Source organism: Pholcus phalangioides, unplaced genomic scaffold (genome assembly GCF_987345545.1).
Source record: "Pholcus phalangioides strain wild (caught in Gottingen) unplaced genomic scaffold, Ppha-v1.0 ptg000008l_1, whole genome shotgun sequence".
NCBI lineage: Eukaryota > Metazoa > Arthropoda > Arachnida > Araneae > Pholcidae > Pholcus > Pholcus phalangioides.
In genome coordinates this window covers 20,685,014-20,702,818 of record NW_028301601.1, presented here as the reverse complement: position 1 = coordinate 20,702,818, position 17,805 = coordinate 20,685,014, and the positions used below count along the sequence as shown (strand labels likewise).

The following is a 17,805-nucleotide window of genomic DNA, read 5'->3' as shown; positions in this document are numbered from 1 at the left end:
CACAAATAGTCTTTTTACATTGTGATCATACGTGCCTACTCACTCATTCTTCAAATTTGCCGCCCCGTGAGAGCTCGGCTAGACCTAGTAAAGCGTATTTTAATATGTATTTATATTTTTTTTAATAGTCTGAGGGGCTCTTATGTTCTCTTCCTTACGTGATCCTCTGGGGCGGAGGGGGGGGGGCACTGAATCATCCTAGGTAGAAAACAGTACCACTCTCTAAAAGGATTTTTGCCTTTTCTGACGTGGATACCGAAATCATCTGACGATACTGCTTCCATTCTTAAACAAAATTCGCAACAAAATAATGCAAATGCTCATAGCTCAAGAAGTATTTAGTTTATATTCGTGTTTTTGATACCTGCGGGTAGATCTCGATGCTTTATGCTATATCTCGAGAGGTTCGCTACGTATATGGACGAAATTGGCATGATCTGTTAGTTATTCCAAAGACAAATCTGGTGATACCAAATTAAATGTAATTATCTACCACGTGAATTCACTGCCCAGAGAACGCATATACGTAAAAACTTGTGGCCGTGCCTATGACACAATCTACTCCATTTTTGCTTTAAGCGGGGATCACTTACTTTGCCAATAACCCCTCTAGATAATCTTATCTACAGGGGTGTTGGCTTTGCTTACTTTTGCTGACAAAGGGTGGGGTTCAAAAATGTCCAAAAAAATTATGCTTATGTAATACTGGAACGTATACATAATCGCATATGCATCTTTTACACATTTCTATGAGGAATTTCTGACGAATTGGTACACGCCGGAATGTTTGTTCTGGATGTATATGTGGCACTAACGCTAAGTTGTCAGAATTATACTTGTTCCGTGTTATCTGCCTTCTATGCCATCTATTTTCTGTAGTTTGAAGTGAAAATGACGAATGCCTGAATTTTCATCTCATATAAGCATTGTTTTGACTGCCATCCTGCTCTCTGCGGAGACTTTTCTCGACTGAGACAAAGGTTTGAATTCGTGTCTTGAAGCTGGAATACACACTGCAGAAAACAAACTTCAGCTTACTCGGACTGTAAGACAAACACCGTGTCATCCCCAAGTTCATTATGTGACGCTAATATTCATAAAATCTTCTTATTCTTTGATTAAGGGGGAAATTTACTCCGGTCTAACAGAAAGAAACGACATTTTGCTTTTTACCTGTTGAAGTTTTTTCAAGTTTAATTTCACTATATAAACTTTTAGCCACGTTGGAATTATACCTCCCTCAATCGTTTATCTAGGAAATAATTCCTCTTATTGCGTCTGACCGGGCGTATCGTAGCCATTGATAATATTTCTTTATTTTTTCCATTCTAACAAGTTACTTCACTTCTAAACGGTTTCTCAATACATCATGATGCATAGCGGAAGGTGGGTAAGAGTACGTACCTGTAGTGCATGTTTAATTATACAAATGAAACTGGCAGGGATGTGAATTTCCAATTTCACGAAACATATTTTATCAAATTAAGGATGAAGTTACGAGAAATGAAAGCGGTGGACTTCGGATTACGTAGAGCATATCCATGCTCCACACATGTTCCGCGGGCAAAATGTGGCCCTCAGAGTCGTCTGATTTGGAAAAATAACCGACACCCTTGAAGTTACCCGTGGCACATTTACAGATTGCTTTAGTGGCAAGCACCTCATTTCCAGATCATTTAAGCTGTCAACGGCACAGGATTAATTCCAGATAATTTAAATTGACAGCGGAAAATTTCCAGATCACTCAAGTGATTTTTGACGCGTTTTCAAACCAATAAAGTGGCACGCGCTCTCCAATTGGTTGAGTACCCTCGAACTAGGGCATTTCTCATGTCACCACTCCTTACGTGCTGAATCCAATCCTCATCACAGGATTTTCACAGACTGGGCAGATGAACTTATCATTGCATGCCAGACTTATTGGGAGAACCAATGGAATATTGAGCCCTTTTCCAGTGAATTCAGGACTTTTCAATGAAATCACCCTATTCTTTCCTCGTATGGTCTCGACCAGCTTTTGCTATGACTTCCAGATTCCACTTAATATCAATAGAGAAATGTACTCATAGAATGAGCTAAAACACCTGGGTGTCCGACCATTGGCAGGACTCCATGCGACGCAAACATGACAACGTTTTGCCGTTATACGGCCTACACGACTACAACTTGTGACATCCAACGCACGCGGACGGACCGCCACCAACGCCAACGGAACTTTGGTTATCGAGTCCAGAGTTGCCAAGGACGCTCCTATTTACAAAAAATAAGAATTCCTTCGCAGATGAATATTGCATTTTAAAATGCAAATTCGAATTTTACCTAATAAATTGGAGACTTCAAGGATATTGTGAACATTGGTGGTTCTTTGAGACAGTTCAAAACACTTTGAGTATCATGTCAAATACAGGGTGTTTATAATTAATGTTCCAATTTGAAATGACCATAAAAAGAAATCTGCTGGACAAAATGCTATGAAACTTGGTAATAGTCTACAGCAGGTCAAGGAATTCAGTTTCCCGCAAAAAACAAAAAGTTCAGAAACCCATCATCAGCGCGTAATAGCGCTGTTTGTAATTTTATGAAACGAAATAAGACATGCAGACATCGGTTTAAAATGTTTTTAATTGCTTCTAAAACGTGTTACAAAGCATGTTCAATGTGGCGTCCACCATTTTCTGAAAGCAAGTTAAATCGCATTACAGCGTTCTCAAGTTTAATTGAACAGCAGCTCTTAGCATATCAAAAGGAATGTTATGGACATGTCGGTGTTTCATATTTGTTTCACAATTCCGCCAAATTGTTTATGTTATCACTATAAACAGTATCTTTGAGGCAAGCCTCCATAGCCAATAATCACGGTGACCGGGGTAGCCAAGAAATAGCAAATATTGCATACAGCGCCATTCCTCGCTGGCGGTTAGTTTTTGAAACTCTTTTTTTGCGGACAATTGAATTCCATGACCTCGTGTAAACTATTACCAAGTTTGATAACATTTTGTCCAGTAGTTTTCCTTTTATGACCATTCCAAAGTGCAACTTTAATTATAAAGACGCTGCGTATCCGCTTAAATTGAAAAATACGAAACTTTTTGTAAATGACTTCTCAGAGCCGCATTAAAGTTTCACCAACTGAAAGATTTAGGAACCAGGGTCGACATAAAAGTCCCAATTTTTCATTAATTCTTCTTTTTTCCTATGTATATGACGCCTCAAACAAATTTCGAGATTCTAATTAATAGCACGTGATTTTAAAATTCCTTTTAATTGAAAGTATGTTTCTAAAATCAACGGGATATTCGCTGTTTCAAACAATTTGGGACCGCTTGTATAGTGAATATTTTATTGAAACCCGACGTGTGTGATTAAAACATTTTTTTTTGCGTTTCATTCAGCTCCGGTTTGTAGTTGTTATTTGGCATTTTACATTGTTTTGGCAATTACGAAAAACTTAATCCATCAACAACAGCATACCAAATGCTGAATACCAAATAATACAAATAAAATACCAGTACCATAAAATACCAAAACATACCAATACCAAATAACTTCATATTGACAGTATCAGAGTTTCAAGTTAGATAAAAATTGGTAATTTTAGTATCATCTATGAGTTCTTTGTGCCTTTTAAATGGAATATTGATTTTAAGATAAAATTATGATTTCCAGAGCATATTCCTTGATTCCTCCACTTCTGACAATAATCAAGTGAACGTCATCACCGGTACATATAAGGTAAGAAGATACATTTTTTACATAACGCCATTTACAGTTTTTACATTATACATACAACGGTTTGATATAATATATGATAGCTATCAAACCATTGTATGTATAATGTAAAATTGCGTGATAAAGAAAAAGATGCTAAGTGACGTGAAAAGTAATGCATGTGTTACGAAAATTAGGTCTTTTCGCAATTTGATAAGAACCCCTCAAACTTGGCAAATGTTGCAAAAACAGAAATATGAAGGTGCAACGCCAAACCTCTAGAAGAATAATTTTCTGGTCTGTCCGGTGGCGCCGCCAACTTCGAAACTGTAAAATGATGTTTTCTGGAATATTCGTTTTTCTCGAAGATTCCTATAAATAGTGAGGCGATCACAAGAAATGCGAGATTGTGAATTATTGTGATAAGCTGTTTTTGGTGAATAAATCTGTTACGTCCTTTGAAAAATTGTTTCATTCTCTGATCATTTTAAGGGCAATGTGAGACATTATCCAGAGCACATGGAAAACACGCCTGTCCCGCCCTCTAAGGGAATTCAGGTAACATCGTAAACTGGACGCCGTCTTCCCTTTACGTATAGCTCTGACAGGACGAGACCGAAATAAATCCCGAATCGAAAGAAAGCGGAGCCAGGTTCAAGGGGTGGTACTAACCTATTTCAGAAGTCTGTGTGATCAAAGATTGGGTCGCGAATATAGATATATATATACAGGGCGTTTCAAAAAGAATCCCCCGATTTGACATGCATATATTACGAGAAATATTGAACATAGACACTTAAGATTAATTTTATACCACATGGCTAATCATACAGATTTTTTGTTAACTAAAGTAAAGGTTCTGAATATGTCCACCTTGGGATGCACTGCATATGTCTATACGATAGTCAAATTCGTCCCAAACTTTAGCGAGCGCGTTTGCACCCACTGCTTCCACGGCTGGTGTTACGTATATCTTCAATTCGACTAATGTAGCTGGAAGGGGAGGCACATAAGCAAAGTCTTTTATAAACCCCCAACAACAAGAAATCGCTCACTGTGAGGTCCGGTGATCTTGGAGGCCATTGATGTTTAACTGAATCGTCAGGTCCCGTACGGCCGATCCATCTTTAGGAATACGATTGTTCAAAAATTCTTGAATGTCGAAGGTCCAGTGTAGTGGTGCCCCGTCCTGCTGGAAAATGAAGTCATCCGAATCGGTTTCTAACTGTGGCAAAAGCCAATTTTGACAAACGGTGAAGTGACGGCCGAAGAGAGAGCGTTAGTGCTACCTGTCGGCAACTGCGTGAAACTCGAGATTTCCCTTTTTCTACCTATGCATTATTCGATCAAAACGGATTGAAAACTGAATAGTTATGATTTCACCCTGACACCCTGTACATAAATCCGGTTATTATACATATTTACTGGATAATATGCATAGTCACCGAGAATTTTGGTAAGTTTGATAAATGTTTCTAAATTTATGACCTTTACCGGCCGCTGTGGTGGTCGAGTGGTTATAGTGCCGGACTCGTGATGCGAGGATCCGGGTTCGACCCCCACAGTGGTGGTCGGCTGAAGTTGGTTTTCTGTGGTTCCCAACTTCAAGGCGCAAATGCGAGCCGATCTCCCCGTTAAAAAGTCTCGCCACAGAGAGCAACAGTCCTACAACGATAAATCATTCAACCATAACACTTCACTCATAGTTTGGGGGCAGATGACAGCACTACACATAACAAGCATTACACAGAAACAAAACTTTACGTCAGGTAGCACTACACGTACACGCACATTCCCGCATGTACCGATTCGTTGGCGGGGTTCCGCGGGGGGGGGGGTACATGTGTGGGTAGCAGTAGTAGGTAGGGGCTCGGGATCCATGATGTTCTTAACTCAGCCACCTCGTTGGGCAATTTGCCTGTTGTGGCGTTGTATTTGTATTTGTATTATGCACAATACCCAAGTTTCGCGTCGTTGGTAAGCATGATAAATCATACTATACACTATACACGATAATTCATTCATGCATTGTGCCATTATATCGGGGTACAATCTTAAAATTTGTTTCCATCATATCGGGGCCCGATTATATTCATCACACATATTAAACACACATTTGGATTTTTTTTTCATATTTATTAGATTCACCAATTACACAATGTTGCTATGCATAATCACAGATGAAGCAGATAAATTTCGTGTATTTAACTAATTTTCCCACGACACCTGTTCATCACCCATGATCGCCGGTAAAATATATATTGTTATCTGCATTTATCAAATTTGCCAGCTGCGCTTCGGTATTATGCGTATTCGACGGTAAAAGTGATAAATGTATAAAACTTACCAAGATGATTGGTAAGTATGAGAAATAAATGGTTATTATTTATGATATCCGATTTATAACATTTACGGCCGCATATATCTATACAATGCATTTTTCACATTCCCACATATAATTACATTTTCCAGGGAAATGCGGTCGCTATAAAGAGGTTATCGAAACAGAAGAGAGTGGAGCTCACAAGAAGTATACGCATGGAACTTAAGAAAGTAAGAATCGGTATTTTCCAGTAATTAAATGAGACATTACAATAATTTACTGTTTACTCAGGTCCATCATCACTATTATTTTCGAGAGGTTCATAACTTTTCATTGTGGCTATTATATAATTTAAGGTGAGAGAAGCTCAACATCCAAATATAGCGTCATTCGTAGGAGCATGTATCGATCCTCCCAACGTCGCTGTACTCATGGAGTATTGTCCGAAAGGTAGCCTCAAGGTAAACCTATTGTATTTCATATTCATTGCATACATGACATTCATTGTTTTTCATTCAGGGTGATTGTAATTAAAGTTCCCGTACTCTCAGTATTTCTTCTGAAAAACTTCTTATCCGAATACAGCCAAATTTTTTGGGATATTTAAATGAGACCATGGGAGAGGCATCCATAAAATGAAAACATTTTCGTTTTTTCTATCACCAGGTGAAAAAGTTTAGCTTTTTCTATTGCATTTTACATTTTCCCATGGTCCATATATCGTGTATACCAAGTTTCAATGGAATACGCCAACTAGAACGGACGCTATATACATCTGAGTGGTTCCAGTATAATTCTGACACTGAAAGATACCCAGGCCACGTCGCCATATGGAAATATCGGCTCACACTGTTCAGACCAATGTAGCACCCGTCAGGGTACTGACACTACTCCGTAGAGCCTGTTCTGGAGGACGTATCACATAGAAACATGGCATAGCTATATTGTTCATGGAGAAAAAGGAAAGTTCAATAATAAAGCGCCGCTTTTTTACCTAGTGGTAGAAAATTGAACATTTTTTATGCAGAGAGCTAACTGCTAATACAGCAGATACATACCAACATAAAAAGCTGACTGAGTGAAGAGATATAGGTATGTCTCTCGTTTGCCGGACAAGTGCTGTATCAGCTAAGCTATGAGAAGACAGAATTCTGCCCCCTTGGAACGTGTACGTCACCATCTGGTGGCCCTGATGTCATTTGCGGAATGCTAAATGCTACCGTCGTCCATTGCACAGGTCCATTCAGCATATAGGCCTACATACTCTCCAAGGGAGAGTAATTTTATCTGCCTTCATAGCTTAGTTGGTAGAGCCCTCCTCTGGAAAATGAGAGACGGGGGTTCGAGTCCCCGTCAGGCAGACATAAAGTCTTCCTTCAGCCTGTTTTTTCTGTATTTTTTTTTAAATCTCTATCCCATGGTCTCATTAAGTTATCCTAAAAATGTTGCTGCATTCGGATAAGCGTTTTTTTTTTTCCTTTTGAGTGAAAACGACTCAGAGTATGGAGGTGGGGGGGGGGTTTAATTACCATCACAAGAGTATTTCTGTACCACATATAGCCAGGGCTGCAGCAAATTGAAATTTATCACCGTTATATGAACATCCGAACACCATGACCAACTGCACAGTATGGACATCATTGTACATTATTTTCGGACTAAATGCAGTCAAACACTCCGTTATAATGACACTGAATATTCCACTAAATTTTATCGTTATAACCGAATATGGGTCATTACAACCGAAATTGTTGTTTCATTGATTTTTTAAGTAAGAAAAATTCAATGTAATACCATACATAAATGTATCATTTCAATTATGATAAGGATGACCATATCTTGACGAGAAAAAAAATATACGGGAAACTGGGATCATAATTAAAGGGCATTGCCAATTTCCACCAAAAAAATGTTGTCGGCCGTCACGAAATTGCCAATTATTACGTAAGAATAATCCATTTTTGGTGAGATGAAGCTCTAAAACCAGCCTGCAGTGAATCATAATGTATTTCCCGAGAAAATAGACGTTACCATAAATGTCAGATGCATGTATACAGGGTGTCCTGTAAGTGCTAATGCGACCTTTATCCAATCAACCGTTCGTCGTGTATGTATGGCTCTAATTTTAAAAAGAATGCTCAAAATGTGTTCAAGTATCACTCTGTACCAGTCTCAAGAGTAAAAATACAGTGTGTCATAAAACAAAAAAAAAATCTCAATTTGTATACTGTACCGCCGTAGTTTAACTTTCGACTAGAAAGGTGTTATCGTGTCTCTCCTGAGACCAATACAAAAGCAATCCATGTTTTATCTTTGCTGAGATATTTGAATTCAAAAATCGAGGCAAAAGTTGGGAAAGAACAGACTAAGCAGAGGAAAGGAACGCTGTCCTTTATGCAATTTTTTCTCGACTTTTCCCCGATTTTTTTGAACTCAAATATCGCAGTAAATATTGCGCTTGGAAACGTGACTTTTTTTCCTTGTCTTAGACAGAGCAACAACTTTCTAATTGAAAATTAGAAATCGTATGGAAGATATTAAAATTTAGATTTTCTTTATTTCATAACACACTGTATTTCCACTCTCGAAACTGTTACGGAGTGGTTTTTGTACACATTTTGAGCCTTTTTTTAAATCAGAACCATACATCTATGACGAACGGTGGATGACATAAGGCAAAATTAGCACTTGGAGGGAGGCCCCGTATAATGTAGTCTCATTCAAATTACCCGCGTCCCCGATATCGATTAAGATTGAAAAACAAGGCATTCTCTCTTTTTTTTTAAAAAGGTCGTGCAGTATTACTTTGAAATTCTGGATTATACCGTATACGAGTCATTGCAATCAACAAGTCCGAGGGACAAACAAGCGTAGCCATTCTTTTGAATAACGGACTAGCATTCACAGTTATGTGATCCAGTTCCAGGCATTTTTAGGAAAAAGGCCGTAAAAATTGCAAATACAAAAGCCACAAAAGACAAAATGGGTGAAAAAGATGTCCACAAAAATATGTGTGTCGAATATAATATATTAGACATATTATGTCTAAACTGCGTCAAAAAATACAGAAACCCAACATAACAACAATATGAAAATGAATAATTATGATCAATTATAAATATACCGCCCATAAAAAATTATAGTTGTTTCATACCAAGTGAAGTATGATCATAGTAATGACGATGACCGGACACTATCTGACGGTCCGCATAAGTGTTCTTATATCAGATATCGTTGAGTTTTATCGGCGTTTAAGACAAAAGTTTTCAACTTCATTTTCTATGGTAATCAGCCGTGACCGTCTACTATTGACGTTACAGCCAAGACAACCGAGTTTGATCAGCATCCCCTACAGATAGGCCTTACCACGGGTTGCCAAGTTCACTGTGACGTCATGAGAGTAGTCCGATAAACTACCAGGAAATTTTGCCACATTTTGAAGTACAGCTTCCTGTTTCATTTCTTCTTTTTGGCGTAGAATCTTCCATTTCGGCTGACAAATATCGCACGGTGATCGAATATGGGGGCATAGAAATTGCCAAATCTGTGCCCGATCGTTTCGTTTCCGCACAACAATAATATGCACTAGCACGTGAATATTCTGAGTGAGGATGGACGCTGCTCGCCACGAGCAGCGTACAGAGGCAGTGGTTTGATTGTATTTATTTTGTTTTCTCAGCATGTACGTGTGCACTTTCACATTTCTGCGCGCACACACATACACAACGAATTATCAAAAGTTGAAATATCGATATGTGATACTGACAAAATTTATTAGTCCATTTCAATCGAGGAAATATAATATGATTAATCCCAACACCATTTTTCCTCCTCCCAGGATGTTTTAAAAAATGACTCATTAGACTTGGACTGGACATTCAGATATTCATTGATTAACGATATCATCAAGGTAAGATCATTCCTCAAAATCATAACAATCTCTTCAGTTATAAAATGAACTATTATTTCTCTCTCTCTCTCTTCAGTATTTTTAACTTTGAGAATTTTATCGTTTTTAAATTTGCCTGAATGAATCATTTTACTGGTGAAGTACAGAACCCTGAAGGTTTCTGTCGAAGTATGAAGCATTGGTTGTACGAAATATTTAGTACAATTAAAGTGCAACAGATATTCTATTATACAGGGTGCCTAGTAAGTGCTAATGCGGCCTTTATCTCATGAACCGCCTGTAGTAGAGGTATCATTCCAATTAACAAACAAATACTCAATACGCATTCAAATATTGACCAGCGCCAGTTTTGAGTCAAAATGCAGTGAGGAACAAAATAACATAACATATGCCCTAAATGTTATCATACAATATTGAAATTAAAATGAAGAAACCGGTTCATTTCGTGAAATGAACTGAAAGATTCCACATCCATACATAAAAATATTTGATTTATAAAACAAAATAAATTCATTTCTTTTAAATTTGTGAAAAATTAAATTATAAATAAGAATGAGTCAATGAAATTAAAATCTTTTAGTTCATTTTATGAAGTGAACCGTTTTCTAGATTTTAGTTTCAATATTGTATGGATACGGTGATGTCATATCATTTTATCATGTGCGCAAGCTGTGTTTTCAATGCATATGTTGTGAATTTATAAAAAAAAAATTGGTATCAGACATATGTAAAATCTGTGGTGTTTGGTCAAAACATGATATCTCCAAAAAATGGCTTTTTGATCTAAAGGTAAGTCTTGCTAATTATAACTAATTAGAAGTGAGATAAATGCACAAATACGTGCGTACGGCTAAACAACATGCTGATGTTTGATATTTCCATTTGTATTTGTGTGTATGCTTTACTTTTGATTTTTAAATGACAATGAAAATGCTTATATCTCAAAAATGTGATTTTGCAGTTATCACGTTCTGACCAAACACCAAAGAAATTTTATACTGGCATAGGTTAGCATATTTAATTAAAAATACGTGAAAACAATTTCTAATAAATCAATGGCTAAATAGGCTATTTTTAATGATATTTTAACTTTTCCCCATGTTAATTCAAGGGTATGTGACTCCCTTAAGAGGGATTTTACTGTACTACAAATCCTTACAAAGCTTTTAAATCTGTGTAAACCTGTAGATTCTGATTTGTTTTCAAGATTGAATCTTTTTCTTTTCCTGTAAGGGTATGTCTTATCTTCACAACGGGGAACTCGCAACACATGGCCGTTTGCGGTCGACTAACTGTTTGGTCGACAGTCGCTTTGTCGTAAAACTCAGCGATTTCGGGCTGTCTTCTCTGCGCTCAGCTGAATCATTCGACACCATAGACACCAGAGATGAGAAAAGTAATTGATGCTTTTTTGAATGTTTTTCCTACCTTACTATATCCATCCCGACGTTGCAGCTGTCGAAATGTGATAGTCAGCTCTCTCTGTTTAAAAAATCCAGTACAAAATTATTCCTTGATCTACACTCAAACACAACTACTTAACCGTGCATGAACCTCGTCGAAATTATCCTCGTGAATTTATAACAAATTGATTGCGCGCGCGTGTGTGTGTACAGGGTGTCCTGTAAGTGGTAAAGCGGCCTTTATCGCATCAACCGTTTGTCGTAGAGGTATGATTTAAATTTAGAAATGCTCAAAAATCTTTCAAAAGTTACCCTGTATCTAAATCTAAATTTTTATACGGCAACACTCCCGTCTAAGTTGTTGCCCTGTTTTCCCTGAGGCCAACAGAAACATTTTCATGTCTCCAAGTGCAATGTCCGCTGAGATATTCGAATTCAGAAATCGGAGAAGAATTATGAAAGAGCATAAAAAAATAGCGGACAATGCTCCTTTCCCCTCATTTATGCTCTATTTTTTTAACCATCATCTTAGATTTTTGAATTCAAAGATATCAGCGCAGATTACTTTTAGAGACCAGATTTTTTTTGCCCCCCCCCAGCTGAGACAGAGCAACAACTTTCTAATTAGATGGGGATGGGAGACCATATAAAAATTATATTTTTATTTTGTTACACATTGTATTTTCAATGTCAAAACTGTTACAGGGTAAATTTGAACGCCTTTTGAGCAGTTTTTTGAATTTTAAATATACCTCTACGATGGAAGATTCATGAAATAAATGCCGCATTAACAAGGCATCCTGTATATATGGTTGGGGGCCGTTCAAGTATTAAGTCAGCAGAGTTTTATTCATTGTTGACACCCCCCCCCCCCCCCATCGTCAGAAAAAGAAAAAATCGACAAAACTCGGACCTCCTTGTCAGCAAATTTACGTCAACACTCCCTCCTACCTCCTAACGTACGTATATTGGAATTAGATATATTATTACATTCCAACGTACCTACAATCGACCCTAATGACACATAATTCTTTGTCTGTACCACCCCTGGGCTAGATTTCAGTGTATTTTCTTCGCGTAGAAAATACACCGATTTTTATGCTGCTAGTTCTCTGCAGGACTCAACATCATGAGTCCCCTGGCCAAGTGATGTTCTCGGGCCCCATACTTAGCTGAAAGTAACAGTCTACATACAAATTTTCAAAATCACACCAGATCTCATTATGTTAGCCACCCCCCCCCCCCCCACCGTGGATATGAGACCCCAGGTCATGCTCAGATGGGCCAATGGATTAAGATGACCCTGGGTCTATGGACAGCTCTGCTGATTCTGAAAACTAAAATTTTCTCCCAGCATATTATACTTCAAAGCTCTATTTATTCACAGCTCTTCGTGGTTTTCTCTTTCATATGTTTTATACCTGTGCCCCTACGCAGAATATCCCAGGACTGCAAGGTTGCCACATGGCTCCAGGTTGAGAACCACTGCATTATACGATACAGTCCAATGCCTGAGCAAGACATGTAATGTGAGGCACGTGAAGAAACAAAATTTTAAATTTTCCTCTGCTTTTTTAAACATTCGCTGCGTTAATCTGAAACAGTCATCCACGTCTAACCCGATCCGGTCAAAGCAAAGTTAATGCATGGCACCACCAAGTTCCCTACCTCTCAGATAGGGTTTGGGGTTCTTTCGGATGATAATTTGTACTGAGGGTGAGAAAATATTAAAAAGGACCAATTGCATTTCGTTCTCAATATTCAAAATATCAAAGCTTTACAGATTAATGTGGCCTTTGAAATTCACTAATAAACTTAAAAATAGGTTAAAATATAGGCATTTATGGCAGGAAAATATCAGAAAAACCATTTTTTTTTCTAATAAAAAACTTTGAAAATAGGCAGGAAAAGGCGTTTATGTGACTATATGCCTGAACGTTTGGACTTTACCAACCATTCTTCTATGCCACGTACAAAATGGATCCGCCTTACCAGTCGCTGTAATTGAGGCCAGAGAACTGCACGTTCGTGTTATTTTTTCCTCTTCCACACAAAGGTGATTTATAGCATCGAAGTGTTTACGATTTGCAGTTTCGTAGTAGTACTCCAAAAACCTCATGTGTTACAGAGACGAGACGAAAACCTAAACGATGAGATACATGCACCAGTAAAGAAAAAAAATGTATAGCAATAGAGGTGTGTGTTTTTCTTTCCTAAAAAAACTCTTTTTCTTCTTCTTCTGGTTCTACATTCAGAACTACTTTGGAAAGCTCCAGAGCTGCTACGGTCAACAAAATGCATAACCGAAGGCACCCAGAAAGGAGATGTTTATAGTTTCGGTATCATACTCCAAGAGATAGCCGTCAGAGACGAGCCGTTCTATCCGTTCCACGGAACGATGACTGTACGAGGTAAGCACATCTGTATATTGTTGTAGAAATTTCTTCATCACGATTTCCCATTCATTTATTTTCAGTTTCAGGGGGTCTCCAACACTTACCCGCGGTTTTTTTTAATGACTTGCCGACGAAAAAGCTTGAGCAATTATGGAACTTCAGAACCTCAGTGAAAAATATTTTCCGAAGTATTCAAAGAAATATATTAAGTAAGAACACTGAAAAATTACCGAAGAAATCCATTCCACTAAATATAGATTTGATTTAATATAAAAATATCGAAATGAATAAAATCCATTCTTAATGAAAAATCATTTCAGAATTCATGAAAATCGGACACAATGATAGAGTAATTTATGAATTTATGAAATTTGATGAGAAAGTAATTTTAGAATAAATGCTGTTCGTATCCTGTAAAAAATTTATTTCAGAACTTTTTAAAGAAAACTCATATTAAGTAGAAAATATTTGAAGAATAAATCCCTATTGAATGGGAAAATTGGTTTCGGAGTTAATGAAAAAATTCATATTCGAAAAAAATATATGTTTCAGAATTATTGGAATTGCTTTCATAATCAATGGAAAACCAATTTCCAAATGGACGAAAATCATATTCAATAAAAAACTAATTTTGGGATTGATTAAAATTCATATTCAACGAAAAACTCGATTTTGGAATCACTGAAAACAACTAATTTTAGGATTGATTGAAATTCGTATTAAATAAAAATCTAATTTTGGGGCTGATGAAAATCCATATTCAATTAAAAACTAATTTTTGGGATTGATGAAAATTCATATTCAATGAAAAACTCGATTTGGAATCAGTGAACTATCTAAAATTATAGAATTTTCCCTCCAAGTTACCTAAAATTATATTTAAAAAAATTAAATAATAAAATTACTCCGAAATATTGGTTCCCCTGGGCCCCGTTGGTCCCACTCGTTAGGATGTCCTTGTGCAAAGCTAGATACTGCGGTATAACGTAGTCCTCGGAATTCGGACTTTCTGTTTTTAAGGCCTAAAATATTTGAAATGTCGGAGACCCCATATTCTTTTTTTTATCTGGTGCCATCATGAATACCATCATTTTTAAAAATATGCATTTTCTATCCCTCTAGAAATCTTGAGATCTGTCCGTAGTCCGGACGGCCCGCTTTTCCGGCCGATCATTCCACCTGACTGCTGTTCAAAAGGGATGTCGAACCTGATGAGAATGTGCTGGAGCGAAGATCCCGAACAGAGACCCAACTTTGGGGTGATCAAAGCAGAAATGAGGATAATCAATAAGTACTAATGCATCTAAAAATAGCATCTCGACATGCAAATATACTGTCTTTAAAATCAAATTATTCACCGGAATTATCAGCAAAATGATCAAATTAAAATAATTTAGATGTTTGATTATTTGTCCAATGTACAAGTGGATAATAACTGGTTCAAGAAACACTTTTAAATGGATATTCGCTAATTTAAAAGTTCCGGAATAAATAAAAGGTACTTTGATCCAATTATATCGCTAAAATAATTGGTATTACTCTGACGATAAGAAATTCAAAACTATCCCATCACGTCGTGTCATATCATTCTGGTATTATAAATTCATTTCAGTTACTGGATAGGCTTATTGTGGACGTGCAATAAATGAATTTATGAACTTTATTAGTTTTCACTGATTTTGTACGTTAAAAAAAATAGATTTCAGGAATTATCAGTGTATTTTCCCATATACCCTACGGTACAGAATTAATCTCAGACTTAATATTCACCATATTTTAATCAGATTTTGTCATCCTAAAACAAAATGTGAAATGTATATCAAACGATGAGTAATAGGATTATTTTTCCCCCAGATGTCTTAAATTCATTAATGAGAGAGACTTTGAAATAATCCAACTAAATGGACGCGGTATAACTCAATTAAAAATTCACCGGAAATATTAATTCCTTAAAAATGTTTTTGGAGAATGAAATTAAATTATAATTTAATTTATTTTTTGATGATTTATATATTTTTTATTTAGATGATAAGATATATTTTTAATCAATTTTTATTTTTAGATGTCACGATTCAATTTATTTGAAATACAGAAGTAATAATTTTTGTAATTATAGCCATAATTCAAAGAGGATATAATTGAGTGACACATATTTAGCCGAATTTAAAATAAAAACATTTCATACATTAAATATGATAAAAAATTTATATATTCATTGAAATTTAATTTTTAGTTCAATATGTATAAACTTCCCTTTTATTTCTATTACAAATTATTTATTTTTTAACCACAATACGATATTTTTTCGTTTGCGGAAAATATATTTCTTTCATCCATTGAAAATTGATTTTTTTTATACATTGCAAATTGCGTTGCGAATTTAATTTATTTTATTTTCATACGAATTTGTTTTTATTCACTGAAAATGAGCCTTCTCGTTCATTGCAAAAATTTATTTGCTTCTTTGCCAATTCATTTCTCATCTATTAAAGATTTATTTTTCGATCGATTGCTAATATACTTTTTAATTCAATCAAGTAAATTTTTTCATTTATTGCAAACACAATTTTTCTTTCATTGCAAATGCAATTTTTTCTTTCAATGCACAAATGCATTTTTTCTTTCATTGCAAATGCAATTTTTTCTTTCAATGCACAAATGCATTTTTTCTTTCATTTTGAATGCAATTTTTTCTTTCCATGCACAAATGCATTTTTTCTTTCATTGCAAATTTATTTTTTCTTTCATTGCAAATTTATTTTTTATTCATTGTAAATTTTATTTATTAATATGAAATATTTTTCATAGTTTGTCTGCTCACATTTTTATAATATAAATATACACTATCTACCAATAAGTATTTGGACACCTGAGATAGAAAAGAAAAACTAACTTTATTCAAAATCAATAGTTGGTAGAGCCTCCACGAGAGGAAATTACAGCGTGAACCCTCCGGGGCATACTTTCCACAAGTCCTTGTGTGACGGCTAGTGGTATTTTCTTCCACTCGGCTTGGAGAAGACATGTCAGTTCCTTCACCGATTTTGGACGGGTAGGGCACCCCTTAATTCGGCGATCCAACTCGTCCCAGAGGTTCTAGATAGGGTTCAGGTCTGGGCTCTGGGCAGGCCAGTCCATTCGGTGAACCCCATTGGCACCATACCAAGCCTTGGTTAACCTCGCAGTATGACAGCTGGCATTGTCGTCCTGGAAGTAACAGGGGTCCACCCCGTAAAACTGCCACAACGTAGGAAGCACATTGTCATTCAAAATAGTGCAGTAGGCATCGGCGTTGAGCTTACCATGAATGGGGACCAAGGATCCCTGTCCATACCAGGAGAAACACCCCCAGACCATAATTCCAACTCCGCCAAACTTGACTGTTGGCACAATGCATTCTGGCAGGAGACGTTCTCCAGGCAGACGCCAGACCCAGACCCTGCCATCCGAACGGTAGAGAGTGAACCTTGATTCGTCGCTCCAAAGAACCCGTTTCTACACTGATCTACGGTCCAATTTCGATGTGCTTTGCACCACATTAACCGAGCAACGCGGATGGACTTTGTGATCAAAGGCTTACGGGCAGCAGCACGACCATGAAAACCAATCAGATGTGCTTCCTTACGGATGGTATTCGTTGAAACAATACTCCCGGATGCCTGTTGAAACTCCTCGCGGAGGAGGGCCATCGGTTGGGTGCGGTTCTTCCGAATTTCTCTGGACAGCACCCGTCGGTCTCTATCTCCCAGTTTCGTTGGTCTGCCGACTCGGGGGAAATTCCGACAATCACAGCTCACCTTCCACTTCTTAATCCCATAGGCCACTGTCGATTTTGGGTACTTCAGCTCGCTAGATATGTCCCTTAAGGATCGGTCATTTTTGTGATACCCGATAATTATACCTTTCTCGAAATCAGAGAGCTCCGAACTGCGCGGCATCTTGCATGCGACTAATGCCGATGTTGTTTCCTACACGATATATACCGGCGGAGGGCGTGACGTATCTCAGGACCGCAGATATCGTCATTTGCATAGGTGTCCAAATACTTATTGGTAGATAGTGTAG

General features: G+C 37.1%; 1 protein-coding gene across 2 annotated transcripts in view; it reads left to right on the top strand.

The window, feature by feature from the left end:
• The window catches only part of LOC149083972 (atrial natriuretic peptide receptor 1-like), a 72,473-nt gene that overhangs the window by 43,342 nt on the left and 11,326 nt on the right, over positions 1-17,805 (top strand). For both annotated transcript variants that reach the window (XM_089234339.1, XM_089234340.1), the window contains exons 10-16: positions 3,667-3,732; positions 6,181-6,261; positions 6,388-6,492; positions 9,870-9,941; positions 11,175-11,337; positions 13,600-13,755; positions 14,863-15,031. In XM_089234339.1, coding sequence (XP_089090465.1) covers positions 3,667-3,732; positions 6,181-6,261; positions 6,388-6,492; positions 9,870-9,941; positions 11,175-11,337; positions 13,600-13,755; positions 14,863-15,031 — 812 coding nt within the window. The remainder of the gene's footprint in view (positions 1-3,666; positions 3,733-6,180; positions 6,262-6,387; positions 6,493-9,869; positions 9,942-11,174; positions 11,338-13,599; positions 13,756-14,862; positions 15,032-17,805) is intronic.